The 17,331-nt window shown below is 46.3% G+C and overlaps 1 protein-coding gene across 2 annotated transcripts in view; it reads right to left on the bottom strand.

Moving 5' to 3' along the window:
* The window catches only part of CD99 (CD99 molecule (Xg blood group)), a 41,091-nt gene that overhangs the window by 11,777 nt on the left and 11,983 nt on the right, over nucleotides 1-17,331 (bottom strand). For both annotated transcript variants that reach the window (XM_055086292.1, XM_024115458.3), the window contains exons 2-7: nucleotides 7,979-8,011; nucleotides 6,617-6,661; nucleotides 5,275-5,316; nucleotides 4,538-4,606; nucleotides 3,218-3,262; nucleotides 139-183 (exon numbers count right to left, since the gene is read on the bottom strand). In XM_055086292.1, coding sequence (XP_054942267.1) covers nucleotides 139-183; nucleotides 3,218-3,262; nucleotides 4,538-4,606; nucleotides 5,275-5,316; nucleotides 6,617-6,661; nucleotides 7,979-8,011 — 279 coding nt within the window. The remainder of the gene's footprint in view (nucleotides 1-138; nucleotides 184-3,217; nucleotides 3,263-4,537; nucleotides 4,607-5,274; nucleotides 5,317-6,616; nucleotides 6,662-7,978; nucleotides 8,012-17,331) is intronic.

Here is a 17,331-nt window from a genome sequence, read left to right as displayed (position 1 = left end):
GTCCGGAGAACCATTCTTCATTCCAGTATCTTTCAGAGGATGCTGCAAATCCTAAACATGAGGCTGTGACCGCTGGCTCCTGCTTTCCTCAGCAGTACCTGTGAGGGACCCAGGACATCAGGAACCAGGGGTACGTACCCTGCTCATCCGAGCCGTGCCTCTGGTCTCCGCCACCACCGCCTCCTGCAAGAGAGGAACAAGGCTTGGTGACAAATTGTGCTGGGAAGACGTTCGGTAACCGAAAACTCATACCAAGGACCAGCTCCTCTGACCTTGGGCTGTGAAGGTTCCTTAAGAGAAATGACCATGGGACTGATGAGGCCATTAATATCAGGGTGTCCCTTTCCACGGCTGGGAGGGGCTGTCCTCGTTCTGTGGGAGGTATCACCTGTCTTGCTCCCGTGTACCTGAAATCCAGGCTTGGCACCCGACTCCACCCCCCCTGGCCCCATGGTGGGCTCCAGGAGACCCACTGAGTCCTCAAAATCCCACAGGGATTCGGGGAGAAACCCAGCAAGGGCCTCAGAGCCCACCTGAGACCCTCGCATGGCTATGGGGTCATCCCAGGCACATTCCTGTTAACTCTCAGGTTCCCCAGTCTCACTAGGGGTGGCTGTCGGCCATGTGCTATCCATGGACCCACCACCTCCGGGTATGGTCTTCATGCGTGCTTTCCCCGGGGCTAAGGGATACCACTTCACCACCCCCTCTACTTTTTCCACACTTAATGCCAATGGATGCTCGATGTTTTTGTTGTTGCTCGTCTCATTTTGTTTTTTCTTTTTGCCCACACTGTGAACCTTGTGGATCTTAGCTCCCCGACCAGGGATGGAACCTGCATCCTCGGCAGTGAAAGCGAAGAGTCCTAACCACTGGACCGTCAGGCAATTCCTGATACTTGCTGTGAAGCTGATGCTTGTACAATTATTAGTGCACAAACCAGGAATCCACCCAGTGGACTGTACACTTGTGAGGGTGCCTTTAGCTTTGTTTAATGTCAGCCAGTCACTCCCAGTGTGTCTTTACAGTATAGTCACACAGGCACTGCATGTTACATGGCTATGGAGCAACGCTGCCTGCTACAAAGGAGGGGCTGCGTGTTACACAGCTACAGAGCCAGCATACAGCCTGTTATGTGCAGTGGGTAAGAGCACATTACACGGGTATCAAACTAGGATCCTGCCTGTTACACTCCTCAAAGTGGGGCGATCTTGTACAGCACCTAGAGATGTAAATTTAAACGGAAAACCAATTTAGAAGGTAGACAGCTAGCCACTGTAGACATGACTTCGGGGGCCAGGGTAGAAGGGGTTTACTCTGAAAGGTATGTGAGCTCAAGAGGGGAGGTAGGGGCATTCCCGGTAGAACGCAAACGAGATGATAAAAAAGCATGTCACCGTAAGGGCGTGACTGATATAAACAGACTTATAATCCTTTGGGGGCTGGTGCATCCACTGATGTCAATCAATGGCACTCCATCAAGCAAGGGTTCAAAGCAAAAATGTTTCCAGTAGCATTTAAGGGAGGCCAGAGAGGAATGAACCCAGCAATCTCTTACATGGTCCTCTTACCAGTGGGACCATCAACGATCCCAGCCATTCTGGAAAGCAATTTAGCAACCCACGAAGGGATGTAAAAGTGGGAACTCCTTTCAGAAACCCTACTTCCTAGAAACCACCTTAAGGGAACCATATGGAGGACGACATCCAATATCAAGGCGTAAAGATATGTACAAGAAACTGGTGCAGAATCTAAAAAGCAAAACAAACTCGTGAAAATAACAAAAAAGAAGCAGCCTCACAGATCTAGAGAACCAACTAGTGGTTCCCAGCGGGGAGAGGGAAGGGGGAGGGGCAGGATAGGGGGAGGGGATTAAGAGGTACAAACTACTATATATAAAATCAGTAAGCTACAAGGATAGATTGCACAACACAGGGAATAGAGCCAATATCTATAGTAACTTTAAATGGAGTACAACCTAGAAAAATACTGAATCACTACGTCATACACCTGAAACTTATACAATACTGTACATCAACGATACCTCAAAAAATAGTATTAAGGAGTATCTGGCAGTTAGCTAATAAAAATATTATTTTTCTATTAAAAAAAAAAGCAACTGGTATAACCTAAATGCTTAAAAAGAGAAGGGAGCATAAACAGATTTTACACGCAGGGGGAAGAACACGGACCAGGGCAGGAATGTGGAGGAGCCATCAGAGCATGAAAGTCCCTACCCACGGGTGTCAGAGCCATGGGTCACCTCCTGGGACATCTTCACATCATCTTACTAATTATTCACCGTTTACGCTCAATTCTCCAAGAAATAAACAAGAACCAGAGCTCGATGGCGGAGTTAGAAATAAAAGATTTCCCAAACTGGGGGCTGGAGCCAGGGTTTTCTACCTGGGGCGGGGGAAGCTGGAGTTAACTGCCATGGAAGGAGCTTCCCTCCAGGTGGACGTCCCGAGGCTCTGAGTTTGCAGCCCTCCTAGGAGGCTGTGGGCCAAGAGGGACGCCCAAATTCAAGGCTGACGCACAAGCTTACCCCACCTCCTGAGGGTGACCCAAAGGAATCCTGGTGGAGGAGATCTTTACCTTGTGTCTGGCTATGCGTTATATATTACATACACATATACTAGACATAATACCTATTTTAGATTACATATGCATAATAGATGAATATAGTAAAAATATATTTATATGTAACATATGTATACACTATCATTTATACATACATAAATACATAAAATGACTATATATTTCATCAAGTTATAACTATTCTAAGCATATATTAATTTTATACTTATTTGTTTATTATATTTAAATACTGCTTTGGCCTCCACATTGACCTAAGATTTTAAAGACAGAGGTGGAAAAAGGACCTACTGTAGAGTACAGGGATCTCTGCTCAATATTCTGTAATAAACTATACAGGAAAAGAATTTGAAAAAGAATAGACACATGTCTATGTAGAACTGAGTCTCTCTGCTCTACACCTGAAACTAACACAACATTGTTAATCACCTCTACTCCAATATAAAATAAAAGATTGAGGGACTTCCCTGGAGGTCCAGTGGTTAACCCTCTGCCCTTCCACTGCAGGAGGGCGTGGGTTCAATCCCCGGTTGGGGAACTAAGATCCCACATGCTGCACGGCGCAACCAAAAGATTAAAAAAGATAGAAAGAAAGACAAAAATAGAAGGGGAACCCTACCTCCACCTGAAGTCGCATCAGTAAGGTCCAAATCCGAAAAGCCACCTAGAAGAAAAAAGACAGCATCACCTCTCACATCAGAACTGTCGGGAGAGTCTTGATGTCTTGGGGTGAAGGGACACACATCAGAATCAAAAGCAGACCTGGGGTAGCAGGGAACCCCATAAAGGTACTACTCTATGGAAGGTATCTTTCAAAGATACAATTACTGGACTTCCCCAGTGGCGCAGTGGTTAAGAATCCACCTGCCAATGCAGGGGACACGGGTTTGATCCCTGGTCCGGGAAGATCCCACATGCCGCGGAGCAACTAAGCCCGTGTGCCACGACTACCGAGCCCGCGCGCCTAGAGCCCGTGCCCCGCAACAAGAGAAGCCACCGCCATGAGAAGCCCGCGCGCCGCAACGATGAGCAGCCCCCGCTCGCCGCAACTAGAGAAAGCCCAGGCGCAGCAGCGAAGACCCAACGCAGCCAAAAATAAATAAAATAAATAAATTTATTTATTTTTAAAAAAGAAATAAAACCATAAGAAAGCATATGAAGATGGCTTCAACTTGCTTTGCAACTCATACTTCTAAAATAGCAGAGAAAAATAACTTTTTCAAAATTAGGGATTCGTTATGATAGTATATAACTGCCAAGAAAAGTCATATGATAAAAATTATTAAATGACATGAAGAAAATGCTTATGGAATACTAATAAGCAAAAAATAATGTTATGGCACAGTGTGAATAAAAGATTGACAGTTTTACTTAACAGTTGTTTCATTTAAATTGATATAAAATACTAGGGAGAATAACCATCTTCACTGTGGTAGAGGACGGACAGTATTTCTATTTTTCTGCATTAAAAATTAAACAAATATATAAACAAACAAAAAAGCCAACTCAAAATCTGAAATTTCAGCAGCCATTCATCTCAGAACACTGATGTTAGTCAAATACTCAGAGAATACTATGTGTCAGAAAAAAGGAGGCAAAAACCTTAAAAAAACAAAAACAAAAACCAAGAGCTTCTCTAAAGGGAAAGAACAAGCTGATATTTTTCTCCATATTGATCCTCTATATTTAAAATCTTAACATTTAATTTTTTTAAGTTTCCATTAAAACCTTGGAAGTTAAATCAGCAAACTAAAAATCAAATCCGAACCAAAAATATCTTTTTGAAAACTGTTTTCCACGACTGGAAAACTGGCATTACCTTGCACAGCGAGTTCACAGTAAGATCATGCTAAATCTGAAATTACCTCCTCTCAGCTGACATGGAAATCTCTGTACTCTGAAAAACACACAAGGACCCAGAGGGGGAAGAAGGTCTTACCAGAAGAGCCGGGCTGGTTGGGGTTTGTATCAGGTTTTGGCTTGGGTGGTTCGGGTGACACTGGGTCATCTGTAAAAGAGGAGAGTTGCAATTATGAGCACTTTGCAGTCAAGAAAACAAAACGTGCATTTGCACACAGATGGTTTACTAAACAGTTAGAAATGGAAGCATGTCCTTTGTCATGGCTGGGCAAGTACTTTGTCATGATGGGGATACCCATACGCACAGGCACCTGTGGATTTCTTTCCATCATCATCCAGCTGCAATACTTAAATTCATGTATTTCCGATAGAAAATAAAGCAGATGGCTGGACCAGCTACAGAATTTGTGGAGCCCAGGGCAAAATGAGAATGCAGAGTCCCTTGCTTAAACTGTACTAAGAAATTTAATATGGCAGCCACAGAGCAGTCAACCAAGGAGAGAAGCCCTTCTGAGTGTGGAGCCCTGTGTGACCCTACGTGCCCATGAGGCCAGCCGTGGCAAGGATATTCGTTTTGTCTTATATCACCCCAAAGACTGTAACAGCTTTAAAATAAAAGTAGGCATACGGATAAAAGCCAAAAACTCAACCACAACAAACAATACATCTATTCCTTAGGTTTTCGTGGTTAAAAACTAATTCAACTTATTCAAAAGAGACAAGCCTCTTTGCAAGGCTTGTCTTAATAAATAAGCTTTGTCTTCATAAAGAAATAAGCAAGTCAGACACATAGGAGATTTAAGAGGTACTACTTACTGTTCCCTCCACCAAGGGCATCTTCTAAATTGAAGTTATCATCTAAAGGAGAAAAACAGATAGTTAATACCAAAGTTCTGGGTTGAAACGAGGAACAGAAATGACTTCCTAAATAGATGGAGGAAACACTGCATCTCCACATCTCAAAACACTTTCCTGAATATGAGTCTGACCAAGGTCTCAACAGAAAAACCACATTCCTGACCGTATTCATATCATCCTTCTCTCCAAGGAAAGGAATAAAAGGCAAAACCAAACCAGAACAATGAAAGTAATTTATAAATCAATTACGCCCCATGGACCGAGTTGAAATTCCAACTTCCGCCTGCAGACAATTCTTCCCCGGGGACTGTTCATCCTAGCATCATCCCCTACCAAGTTGCCAACAACTTCCGCAAGGTAGATACTACGAGATAAGGGGGGAAGTCTACGGCCAGATTTGGGCTTGTGCCCACCAAGAAAATGATTCAACTGACCCAGGTGTGCTTGACAAAATGATGTGACAACTCCTGAAGGCTTCCGAGGTTGCCTTCTTAGTTTTAAGGACTCTTTGCAAGTCCCAGCAACACCTGGGTGAGCCTGTGTATCCACCCAACACGAGGTACTGACCCATCACGAGTCACGATTGGGAAACACCGAGTCACGATTGGGAAACACCGTCACTGCCCCCAGGGAGGGCGTGACGGTACAAAGTCCATCGTTCACTAGTGACTTGTCCAGCATCCTCCGCGTGCCTGCACAGGTCAAGGACCTGGCTCTGAACAAGGGTATCTTTTTCCTCATAAGACGCCATTCTAGATGAGAAGCCCAACATCTGAAGAGAGCTATCACATTTAAGAAAAAATCAGTGATAAGAGCTCTGTAACTCTGGGCATCGATTTTACTGTGGGTGACTAACAACCGATGAATCTGACCCTTGGTCAATTCCATGATCGATCGGTCTGATTCCTGACTTTTATTGGAAAGGGTTAGCGGCAACTAGTATGCTCCTCCTAGAGGCTGAGATCGAAGTGTGCTCGTGGGTTATATGAGGGTCCCAGGTCCTAAAATTGTTCCTCCCAAGAAATGAGTATCCAAAACCAGGGACAGACACTCAGAATAAAAGCATCCAGAGATGCCTTCCAGGGGACCCAAAAGCATCTCGCCCAAGTGTCAGCGTCCGTTCTCTTACAGCCACCGCGGACTTGAAAGCACCAACGTCACAGCATAATTCCAATATTAACCAGGCTGGATCCAGAGCCGGTGAATAGCTGACTACGCCTCACGCAGCTCTTGGGAAAACGGGGGCGCACAGCAACCATTTCTCGGCTGTGTTTGCATGCGGGGCGCCTTTGCTTCTTACCGGGGGCTTGTTTTGGTGGGGGCCGAGTGGGTTTCTTGTCATGGTCTAAAGAGAAAAGACATTTCTGTCAGTGAAACTTGCAGCTGGGAAACAGAATCAACTTCCGACACTGTTCTGTTTCCTTAAAAAGACTCAGAAAACGTCTGAAGCATCATGTTTTCCTGACAGTTCAGGCAGTGGCCAAGCACCGGAGGACGACTCTGAGCCCCTGAGGACCCACGGCAACCGGAACGTAGGCTGATGTGGACCATGGCTGCCACCGAGACCAAGGACCCCCCCGCCACCTCATGACGCCAGGTGGGGGGCTGTGAGTGAAAGAGGAACCCGGGAGAACACAGGACACAAGGGAGAGCCCGGGACCTGCACGGGAGAAGGAGGGACACGGGACCCTCGGCTCAAAGGCTATGCACGTTCACTACATGGAACACACCTTTTGCTCCTTGGGACCCCCCAGGCAACCAAGGCAACGTGGGCTGAGGCTCTTAGGAGCACAGACACCTCCCCGGCGTCTCTCCCCACCGGCCAATGAGGGTTCCATCGTCAAGAACGAGACTTAGCCCCCGCGGGCTTTTGGGAACATTACTGCCCTCACGGTCTTGACTCACACCTCTGCATCGGACCCCGGGAGTTAAAAAGATATCTTGGGGCATTGACATACATACAGTACTATGTATAAACTAGATAACTAACGAGGACCTACTGTAGAGCACAGGGAACTCTACTCGGTGCTGTGTGGTGACCTAAGTGGGAAGGAAATCTGAAAAAGAGGGGATGTATGTATACGTAGAGCTGATTCACTTTGCTGTACAGCAGAAACTAACACAACATTGTAAAGCAACTCTACTCCAATTAAAAAAAAAAAAAAAAGATGTCTTGGGTTGAATGCTGGGCTCCCAAATTCACATCCACCGGGAACCTCAGAAGGTGACCTTATTTGGAAAGAGTATCTTTGCAGATAACACTGGTTAAGATGAGGTCACAGTGGATCAGCACAGACCCTTATAGACGAGGGCCTTTATCAGAAGGAAATTGGAAAACACAGAGGCACTGACGCACAGCAAAGTGGCCATGTGAAGGCAGAGGCAGAGATTGGCGTGATGCAGCCACCAGCCAAGGGATGGTATCAGCCCACGGGGGACCAGCCACTCCCCCAAGCGCAGGGCAACCCTGCGTAGCATTCGTTCACCACCACAGCGTGCGGAAATTATTCCACCAAAAAAGATTTATCTACCCTGGCAAGGGCATCTTGATCTTCTTCGTCCTACGTAAGTCTAGTTATCACAGTAAGACATATTTCAAAAGATTTACTGTAGTCCAATAAAATATTCCCTGTAGTTTATAAAATGTTTTAATATTACTCACCATCAAGGGCATGCGATAAATCAAAATCTTGGCCTAAAAGAAAAGGAGTCCAATTAGAAATAAGTCAAATACAAGTAAATTGGGAAATTAAGAAAACAATTTAAAAAGGGCATGATTTTGGATTTTGAGATGCCTGGCGGCTTTGAAAATGCATCACATGTTGTGATTTCTCATTTGAAATATTCACTCTCATGCGTAAACGTAAGAATATGTCAGCTTATGTTTTACATTATGGACAACCTTAGAGTTTAGCAGCAATTAAATCAGTGGGAAACCGTGATAATTCCGCACATGCGTTATCCTAAAAAAGCAGGTGTTTTGAAATAGGTGAGTAACAATTTCCAGTACGTGATGGAGAAAAAACATGGAGAGAAAAACCCCTCGGATTAGCAACAGCTCTATAATTATGCAACCAAAATGTACTTCTCGTAGAAACACCAGACAACCCAGAAAAAGGAAAATTGTCTTTTTAATTTCCTGTGATCCCAGAGAAGGGGGGAAACTGCCTTTAATCCCATTGTTCTTCTATCCTGTTGTTACTGCTCTACTGAAGCAATTTCAATACTATTTCTATTTCTATCCAATTAATGATGGATTGAAGGAAAGCAAAGCAAGGGAATTTGGGAACAGTCCTCTTGGACCGTCCGGTCAGCGGAAAGGAGAGTGACAGCGGGTCGGTGGATCATCCTGCAGGTGCAGAAGCAAAAGGGCACATGTGTCCCATGTCAGGAAGTGCTGGGCGTGTAACCAGCCACCTTCATCCCCGGGGGCCTCCAGAAGGTTGCAATGTGTTCAGTCCCCTTAATGTCTCACAGACAGGTGTCAGCCTGTAACACACTCTTTCTCTCTCTCTCTCTCTCTCTCTCTCTCTCTCTCTCTCTCTCTCTCTCTGGATTGAAGGAAAGCAAAGCAAGGGAATTTGGGAACAGTCCTCTTGGACCGTCCGGTCAGCGGAAAGGAGAGTGACAGCGGGTCGGTGGATCATCCTGCAGGTGCAGAAGCAAAAGGGCACATGTGTCCCATGTCAGGAAGTGCTGGGCGTGTAACCAGCCACCTTCATCCCCGGGGGCCTCCAGAAGGTTGCAATGTGTTCAGTCCCCTTAATGTCTCACAGACAGGTGTCAGCCTGTAACACACTCTTTCTCTTTCTCTCTCTCTCTCTCTCTCTCTCTCTCTCTCTCTCTCTCTCTCGTGTGTGTGTGTGTGCGTGCAGCTATGTGTGTGAGCGATCGGGGGTGTGTGTGTGTGTCCGTTTACTGAGTGGCTTGGGATCCATGGGGTTTTGTGTGTAGGTATGTGGGTGGTTTGTATGTGTGTATTTGTGTGTGTGTGCACATGTGTGTGTCTAAGTGCAGTTGGCACGTGTGTATTTGTGGTGTGTGTAGCGTATGTGTTTATGTGGGGTTTTGTCTGTGCATGCGTAGTTTGGGCGTGTGCCCACGTGTCAGTGTGTCTACGTGTAGTTTGGGAAGTGTATTTGTGTGTGTGTGATTTTCCATGTGTGTATTAAGAACAGGCAGGCAGGAAAAAATGAATGAAATAATGCCATTTGCAGCACCATGGATGGACCTAGAGATTGAGGGAAGAAAGTCAGACAGGGAAAGACAAATACCCTATGAGATCACTTATATGTGGAATCTAAACTACAACACAAATGAATCTATATACAAAGCAGAAACAGACTCACAGACATAGAAAACAAACTTATGGTTACCAAAGGGGAAAGGGAGGGGGGACAGGTAAATTAGGAGTTTGGGATTAACAGATACACATGACTATATATACAATAGATAAACAACAAGGACCTCCTGTAGAGCACACAGAACTCTATTCAATATCCTGTAATAACTTACATGGGAAAAAAATCTGCTATGTATATATATATAGATATATATATATAATTGAATCACTTTGCTGTACACCTGAAACTAATATTGTAAATTAACTCTACTTCAATAAAAAATACGACATGAACAATGAGATGGGCCCCCAAATTAAAAACAAACAAAAGAGCAGGCAGCGGAAAAGCAGCAGCATCTGGGAAGGCGCTGCGTTGGACGGACCCCAGCCCTCACGGGGGGAGGGGCGCTGGTTTCTGCATCTCAGAGCCCGGAAGGGACACGTGTGGTTTCAGCTCTTCCTGCAGCATGTGGCAGATGTTCACGAGATAGCCAGGGCGGCTGGGGAGGGCGGCATTTGCTCAGCCCCAAAGAGCCCCCCTGGGCAGGTGCAGAGCCCACACATACATGCGCGTCCCTGGTCCTGTACGTCTGCCTAGAGACCCACAACGTTATCACTCCCTCTACGCTCCCCCTCTGCCGAAGCGATGGCGCCGGGACCTTCCTGAGATGTTCAACGTCCGTGCCGTCCGGACGCCTCCACACCTGACGGGGCGGGGGCGGAGTAAGTAGCCCCAAACAGGGCGATTCAAGGAGTGGACGATGCTGCGTTTCGAACGGGGATTTGGAAAGAACAAGCAGACAAGGCTCTTTGGAATGTTGAAACCCACAGCAACACACTTGAACGTAAGATGTTTCTACTCGTGATGCGTGCGTGTGCATGCTCCTGCGTGGTGTGTCTGTGTACGAATGTGCACGTGGGTATACTCGTGTGCGTGTGTCTGTGAACCTGTGCGCCCGCGGGCGTGCACGCTGCATGTGGGTGAACTGCACGCGTGCCCACGTGTACCTGTGCGCATGCGTGTCCACGTGCACTGGCGCGTGTCCGGTGCAGGTATGTGCTCATGGGCGCGCGCGCGCGTGTGCGCGCAAATATGCATCGAGTGTGAGTGTTGTGTATGTGTGCGTGTGTCTGTGCCCTGCGTGTGAGCATGCGTGCACGTGTCTGTCTGTCCGCCTGGTAGCTCCGTGTCCAGGGCCTGCAACCTCCCCAGCCCACCTGGGCCCCGTGCCCCCGCCCCGCTCCCCGCGCATCTGGGCTCCTGAGCACCGCTGATGTGGCCCCGCTTAGGGGAGAGGTCACGGCTCAACTCAGAGCCCTCTGCTGAGCCCCCGGGGTCCCGCACGCAAACCCAGGAACAGCAGGCCCAGGGGGGCTGGGGGAGGGTCCGGGCATCTGAGAGGGACACCCAGGCATTTCTCTTCTTGCTGCCGTTGCCCAGCCCATCGGAGGTGGCCTGCACCGCCTCTGCGGCTTCCAGGCGGCCCCTCCAACCTCCAGGTGTGAGGCGACCCCGCCAGACGCAGGGCCTGAGTCATCCCCACAGCACACACGCACCCTGCCGTGCACCCTCCCCCCTGCCCTGCACCCTCCCCTCTCAGCCGTGCACCCTCCCCCCTCAGCCGTGCACCCTCCCGCCTCAGCCGTGCACCCTCCCCGCCTCAGCCGTGCATGCTCCCCCCGAGCCATCTGTTTGGTTTCCTCCTCCCAAGACCCAGGACAAGCCCCAGGACGTCCCCAAGGCCACCCTGGGCGCGGGCTTCTCCTGGGGAGCCTGTGCAGCTGCACGTGCCTCACAAACCCGCTGAGCCGCGAATCTGAGGTTCCACAACCATGAACTGTGCAAGTGACAAGCGCACAGCACGAGGCCCGAATCCGGTTTCCCTTAAATTCCATCAGGGTGGCGCACTGACGTAGACATACAATGAGGACAGAAATACTACTGATAATAATTTATAGAGATGATCAGTTACACAATTTATACACGGAGCCTATAAATTATACAAATGTAAATAGAGGTGAAATAAATACTGGAAACAAAACTAGAACAGAAAGAAAATATAGATCGGGGCTTCCCTGGTGGCGTACTGGTTAAGAATCCGCCTGCCAACGCAGGCGACACGGGTTCGAGGCCTGGTCCTGGAAGATCCCACATGCCGTGGAGCAGCTAAGCCCGTGCGCCGCAACTACAGAGCCTGCGCTCTAGAGCCCGCGAGCCACAACTACTGAGCCCGTGAGCCACACTTACTGAAGCCTGCGAGCCTAGAGCCCGTGCTCTGCAACGAGAAGCCACCGCAATGAGAAGCCCGCGCACGGCAACAAAGAGTAGCCCCCGCTCGCCGCAACTAGAGAAACCCCGCACACAGCAACAAAGACCTAACGCAGCCAAAAATAATAAAATAATTAAGAAAAAAGAAAACTAGAAGAGAAAGAAAATATAGTTGCAATAATTACAGAAATTACAAACTCTAGAATTTATCATTTATATACAGAACTTATAAATTATATAAATATATAAAAATAAGTAGAAAAAAGCTTTAGAAACAAAATTAGAAGAGAAATTAAATATAATTATAGAAGCTACAAATTATGTCATTTATACTTTAGACAGAATTTATAAGCTATATAAATAAATATATACAAATAAAATAGAAATAAATTACAGAAACAAAATTAGAAAACAAGATAAAGTTGCATAATAATAAATGACAAATTATAATTTATACACAGAACCTATCATTATGTAAATGAATATATGTTTAAATATAAAAGGAGATAAATTCTAGAAATAAAATTAGAATAGGAAATAAATTTTTTAATTATAAATTAAATAAATTATAAATTATGTAATTTATAATTTATACACAGCACCTATCAATTATGTAAATGAACACCTGTATACATATAATAGAAATAAATTCTAGAAATAAGATTAGAATAGAAAATATAAATTTTATAATAATGAACTATAAATTATGCAATTTATAATTTATACACAGAACCTATGAGTTATATCAATGGATATACGTATACATGAAACAAACTCTAGAAAGAAAATAAGGGTAAAGATAAAATTTAAATTTTTATAATAATAAATTATAGAAATTATGAATTATACATAAATTTGATCATTTATACACAGAACCTAATAATATAAATACAGGCACAAATAAAATAGAAATAAATTCTAGAAATAAAGTTAGAATCAAAATAAATAAATTAAATAAATTATAAATTATGTAATTTATAATTTATACACAGCACCTATCAATTATGTAAATGAACACCTGTATACATATAATAGAAATAAATTCTAGAAATAAGATTAGAATAGAAAATATAAATTTTATAATAATGAACTATAAATTATGCAATTTATAATTTATACACAGAACCTATGAGTTATATCAATGGATATACGTATACATGAAACAAACTCTAGAAAGAAAATAAGGGTAAAGATAAAATTTAAATTTTTATAATAATAAATTATAGAAATTATGAATTATACATAAATTTGATCATTTATACACAGAACCTAATAATATAAATACAGGCACAAATAAAATAGAAATAAATTCTAGAAATAAAGTTAGAATCAAAATAAAAATTAGGCAGTTAGGGCTTCCCTGGTTGCACAGTTGTTGGGAGTCCACCTGCCGATGCGGGGGACACGGGTTCGAGCCCCGGTCCGGGAAGATCCCACGTGCCACGGAGCGGCTGGGCCCGTGAGCCGTGGCCGCTGAGCCTGCGCGTCCGGAGCCTGTGCTCCGCAACGGGAGAGACCACAACAGTGAGAGGCCCGCGTACCGCAAAAATAAATAAATAAAAAAAAATCTGGCAGTTAAAAGATTCCTTGGGCTTTCAGATTTTCATACTAATGAGGTAAGACTCACGTAAAACTAACAGTAACCATGGATGAATTTTCTGGATGGTCTACATGCTCCTGGAGCTGTCTAGATAATACCGTTGATCTGCAAGACTCTCCTTTAGGGAGGAAGAAACGGAGACCCCAGAACTCGCCCCCAGTCCCCTGCAACGTCAATGGCAACACCAGGGTCCCCCCGGCCCTGGCCCCATGCAGGCTGGTCACTGCTGCGCAGGGCTGGTCCAGAGCCAGAGGTGATGGTGAATGCTGTTTGATATTATTTTATTTCTAAATATTAGAGATGCCCTTATTTCTCTGTAGCTAGGAAGGCACTGCTCCAGACATAGTTTTGCTGTTTCTTGAGCCATGTAATTTAACATTCTGCCTTACAGATTTTGTGACAGAGGGGGAAAGCTTCTTCTCTTGCACCATAACCCTGGGGGCGCCACTCTGGGCTGTGTCGAGCTTTGGAAGAACCCAGAGCATCTGGGGACGCTGTGGGCTGGGCTCCGGGTGCCGTGGACCAGTGAGTTTTAGAATTTGGGGAGCCCAGATGCCTGGGCCCAGATCCCAAAGACACACACTCAGTGGGTGGGAGCCGGGCCTGTGAATCTGCATTTCTAACAATCTCCAGTTGATGCTGACCCTGCTGGGTGGGCTGGGATGGCAGGAGTGGGCCCAGGACCCTCATCCCGGCTGTAAGGAGGTAGTTCTAGGACGGTAAATTCAGTCTCCCTGAGCTAGGAAACCAAGTCATTGTTCCCCTGAAAGATAATCTCCAGGATCTGACTCAAAGCCCCAAATCCATTTCCAATTTTATCACCCTTCACCATGGGTCACCGCACTGCCCCTAAATGACCCGTCAGAAGGCCCCAAACTTGATCAGTTGACGGAGGCCTTGCATCTCCAGAAACTGGCCCAAGGCCCCTAAACTAGACCTGACAGTTCTGTTTATTAATCACAGTCAAGGCACATCATCCGTAGTGGTTTTGTTCTTACAGTTGCCGGAAATGCTGAATGAGCTAATATTCAATCATGGCTCCGGGGGAACTCCAGGGTTAAGTTCCTGCACCCTCAGGTCACACCGCCACCAGCTAGCTAATCGCACATGACCTTGTTTCATGCATGTTTCTGTGGAATTTGACCTTATTTAATCTAGAGTGTTGATGTTCTCACAGCACTCTTTCTCCTGCCTAAAGGAAGCTCATCTCACGCACGTTATTTCAGTCACGCGGCAACCTTCCTGTGCTTAGAAGCAGAATCGCAAGCATAAAGCACAAAAATGCAAAAATGTGGCACTACACAGATACTTGTTTACAATCTAAGACCGAAAAGGTGACTCCGTTTTTTGGCAGCTGGGCACAAACCTCTGAACTCAGTATCAATTTGGGAGTTACAAACAAATTGCAGCAAGGAGGCAGATTTGCAAATATGGAGTCTGTGAATGCTGAGGATGGATGGTACAATCACTACTATGGCTGGCCAAAAAGTTCACTCGGGTTTTTCTGTAAGATGTTATGGAAATACATAGATGTCACTCTATGTCCCTCTAAAATTTACAATCCCCCCAGCATCCTGTGAATGATTTAAGGGGTCACACAGTTTGGGCACCTTGTCCATCCTTGGGGCTTCCCTCGAATCCTCTACTTGGCCATAAATGCCAATCTCTTCTGTCCATACCAGGAAAACTCCTATTCAGGCCTCAAAGCCCCGATAAGATGCTGCCCTCCTACAGGAAGCCCTCAGCATCCCTCCCAGCCAGACTAAAGCATTTCCATGGCTGATTCCTACGCACATTACAGTTTCAGAAGCTCAAATACAGATCTTGGTTCTCAACTCTGGCTGCACCTCCAAGGAGACCTCATAAGTCCCGAGGCCCAGGCTGTGCCCCAAGCCAATTAAAGAAAACACTTTGGGGGCCGGTTTGCAAGCCACTAGTATAGATTTTTATTTCCTTACTACTCCTTAACACAGCTGGTCCCTTCTCTCTCATTTCTGCTGTCTTGGTCTAGGCTCTGCCAACACGCTCGGCTAAGGCCAGCATCTTCTTCCCCTGCACACTGGGTAGCTGGTTTAATATAATCGGATTCCCTGGCAGTCTTATGTATGTTATTTTATGCATTAAAAAGAAATGTTATTCTGAGAGGGAGTCCCCAGGCCTTCTCAAAGTACCTGAGCAGCCAGGGAAGAAACTGGTTAAGGGCTTCTTGTATTCTTCCCGGAAGGATTCGGGGGCGGGGGGGCAAGGGGGAGAGCCTTAAAAATGAAAGCAGAAATGGAGACAGGAGCATAGGTGGAGAAAGATTTAGAAAATGAAATCAACAGGATTCGCTGACATCGGATATGGGAGAAGGAGCTGGCAGGAATGAAAGTGACTTTTCATTTTGAGAATCCGGGCAAACGGTCCTATCACAAGAAGCAAGAGTGAAGGAGGAGATGCAGGCCTGGGAGAACATCATGAGAAGCCGGGGACATGGAGCATTGTAGACACCGTGGGTGCATCCAGACGGACCAGATCTATCAGCAGTTACGGAAGTCAGCCTAGGGTGGAGAGAGATTTGGGGGCGACACTTCAGGGGAACCAACATGAGCCTTCCGAGAGGTGGACAGGAAAGCTTTCTCTGTGGCAGCAGGATGCAGTCTGCAACCCCGGCTGAGACTCATCTTCTGCTCCGTCCTTCCCGTGCCCTGATTCCTTCCCCAACTCTGAGTCAGCTCCTTACCTTGTAGGAATGCAGAGATTATAACCCACTGCCTGGTGACGTGCTTATGGTGAGTCTAGGTGCTGGTGGTTTCAGAGCAGTGAGATAATGGCCCCCTCCAACTGGAAACCACTTGAGACAGGTACTGCAGCTATCTAGCTATCTAGCTAGCTATCTATCCATCCTCTATCTAATCTGTCGTAACTGTCTATCATCTATCATCTTTTATCCATCCATTCATCCATCTATCATCTATCTTTTGACATCTCTCCATCTATCCTGTGTCTATCTATCATCTATCCATTATCTATCTTCCACCATCTGTCTGTCTATCCATCCAGCCTCTATAAACCTATGCTCTATCTATCTATCATCCATGCACCAATCAATCATCAATCACACCTACCCAGCGCTACCTCCCTCCAGCCAGGCCACTAGTCTTTAATTAATTCCTCAGCATGGAGTCGAGTCAGGGTGGGGGGAGGGGGAGGGGAGGCTGCCCTCGTCCGTCCAGCAGCACCACCGCCTCCGGACCTCTGAGAGACAGCCTTTCACATGCATCTCCCACTCTCTCTGAGACCCAGCCGCACCCTTTCCTCTTCCTGTTGCACGGTGTTACTCTGTGTCAAACACCTAAGAATTCTCCTTCCTGAGTCTCCTTCATCTGGTGGAGCACATTCTGGGCCAACTCCGTGGCAAACAGCACCCCTTTAACTTCCACTGAGAACTGACGCCAGACCCTTTCCTAAAAGAAAACAGCTAAGGACAGCAGACGCTGAACGGCAATATTGGAGGTCTTGCCAGAGGGACAAGGTCTATGTGACGCCTGGTCTGTGATTTACTCTTTGTGCGTCAGTAGCTCGGGTCCAGTGCGTTCCTGCGGCCGCCCTGCACAAGCGATCGCACTGGGCGGCGCGGGGAGGGGGAGGGGCGAGGGACCTAAAAGAAAACAGCTAAGGACAGCAGACGCTGAACGGCAATATTGGAGGTCTTGCCAGAGGGACAAGGTCTATGTGACGCCTGGTCTGTGATTTACTCTTTGTGCGTCAGTAGCTCGGGTCCAGTGCGTTCCTGCGGCCGCCCTGCACAAGCGATCGCACTGG

The sequence above is a fragment of the Physeter macrocephalus genome, chromosome 7, assembly GCF_002837175.3.
Source record: "Physeter macrocephalus isolate SW-GA chromosome 7, ASM283717v5, whole genome shotgun sequence".
Classification (NCBI taxonomy): Eukaryota; Metazoa; Chordata; class Mammalia; order Artiodactyla; family Physeteridae; genus Physeter; species Physeter macrocephalus.
The sequence above is the reverse complement of the archived record's forward strand: the minus strand, read 5'-3'. Positions and strand labels throughout refer to the sequence as shown.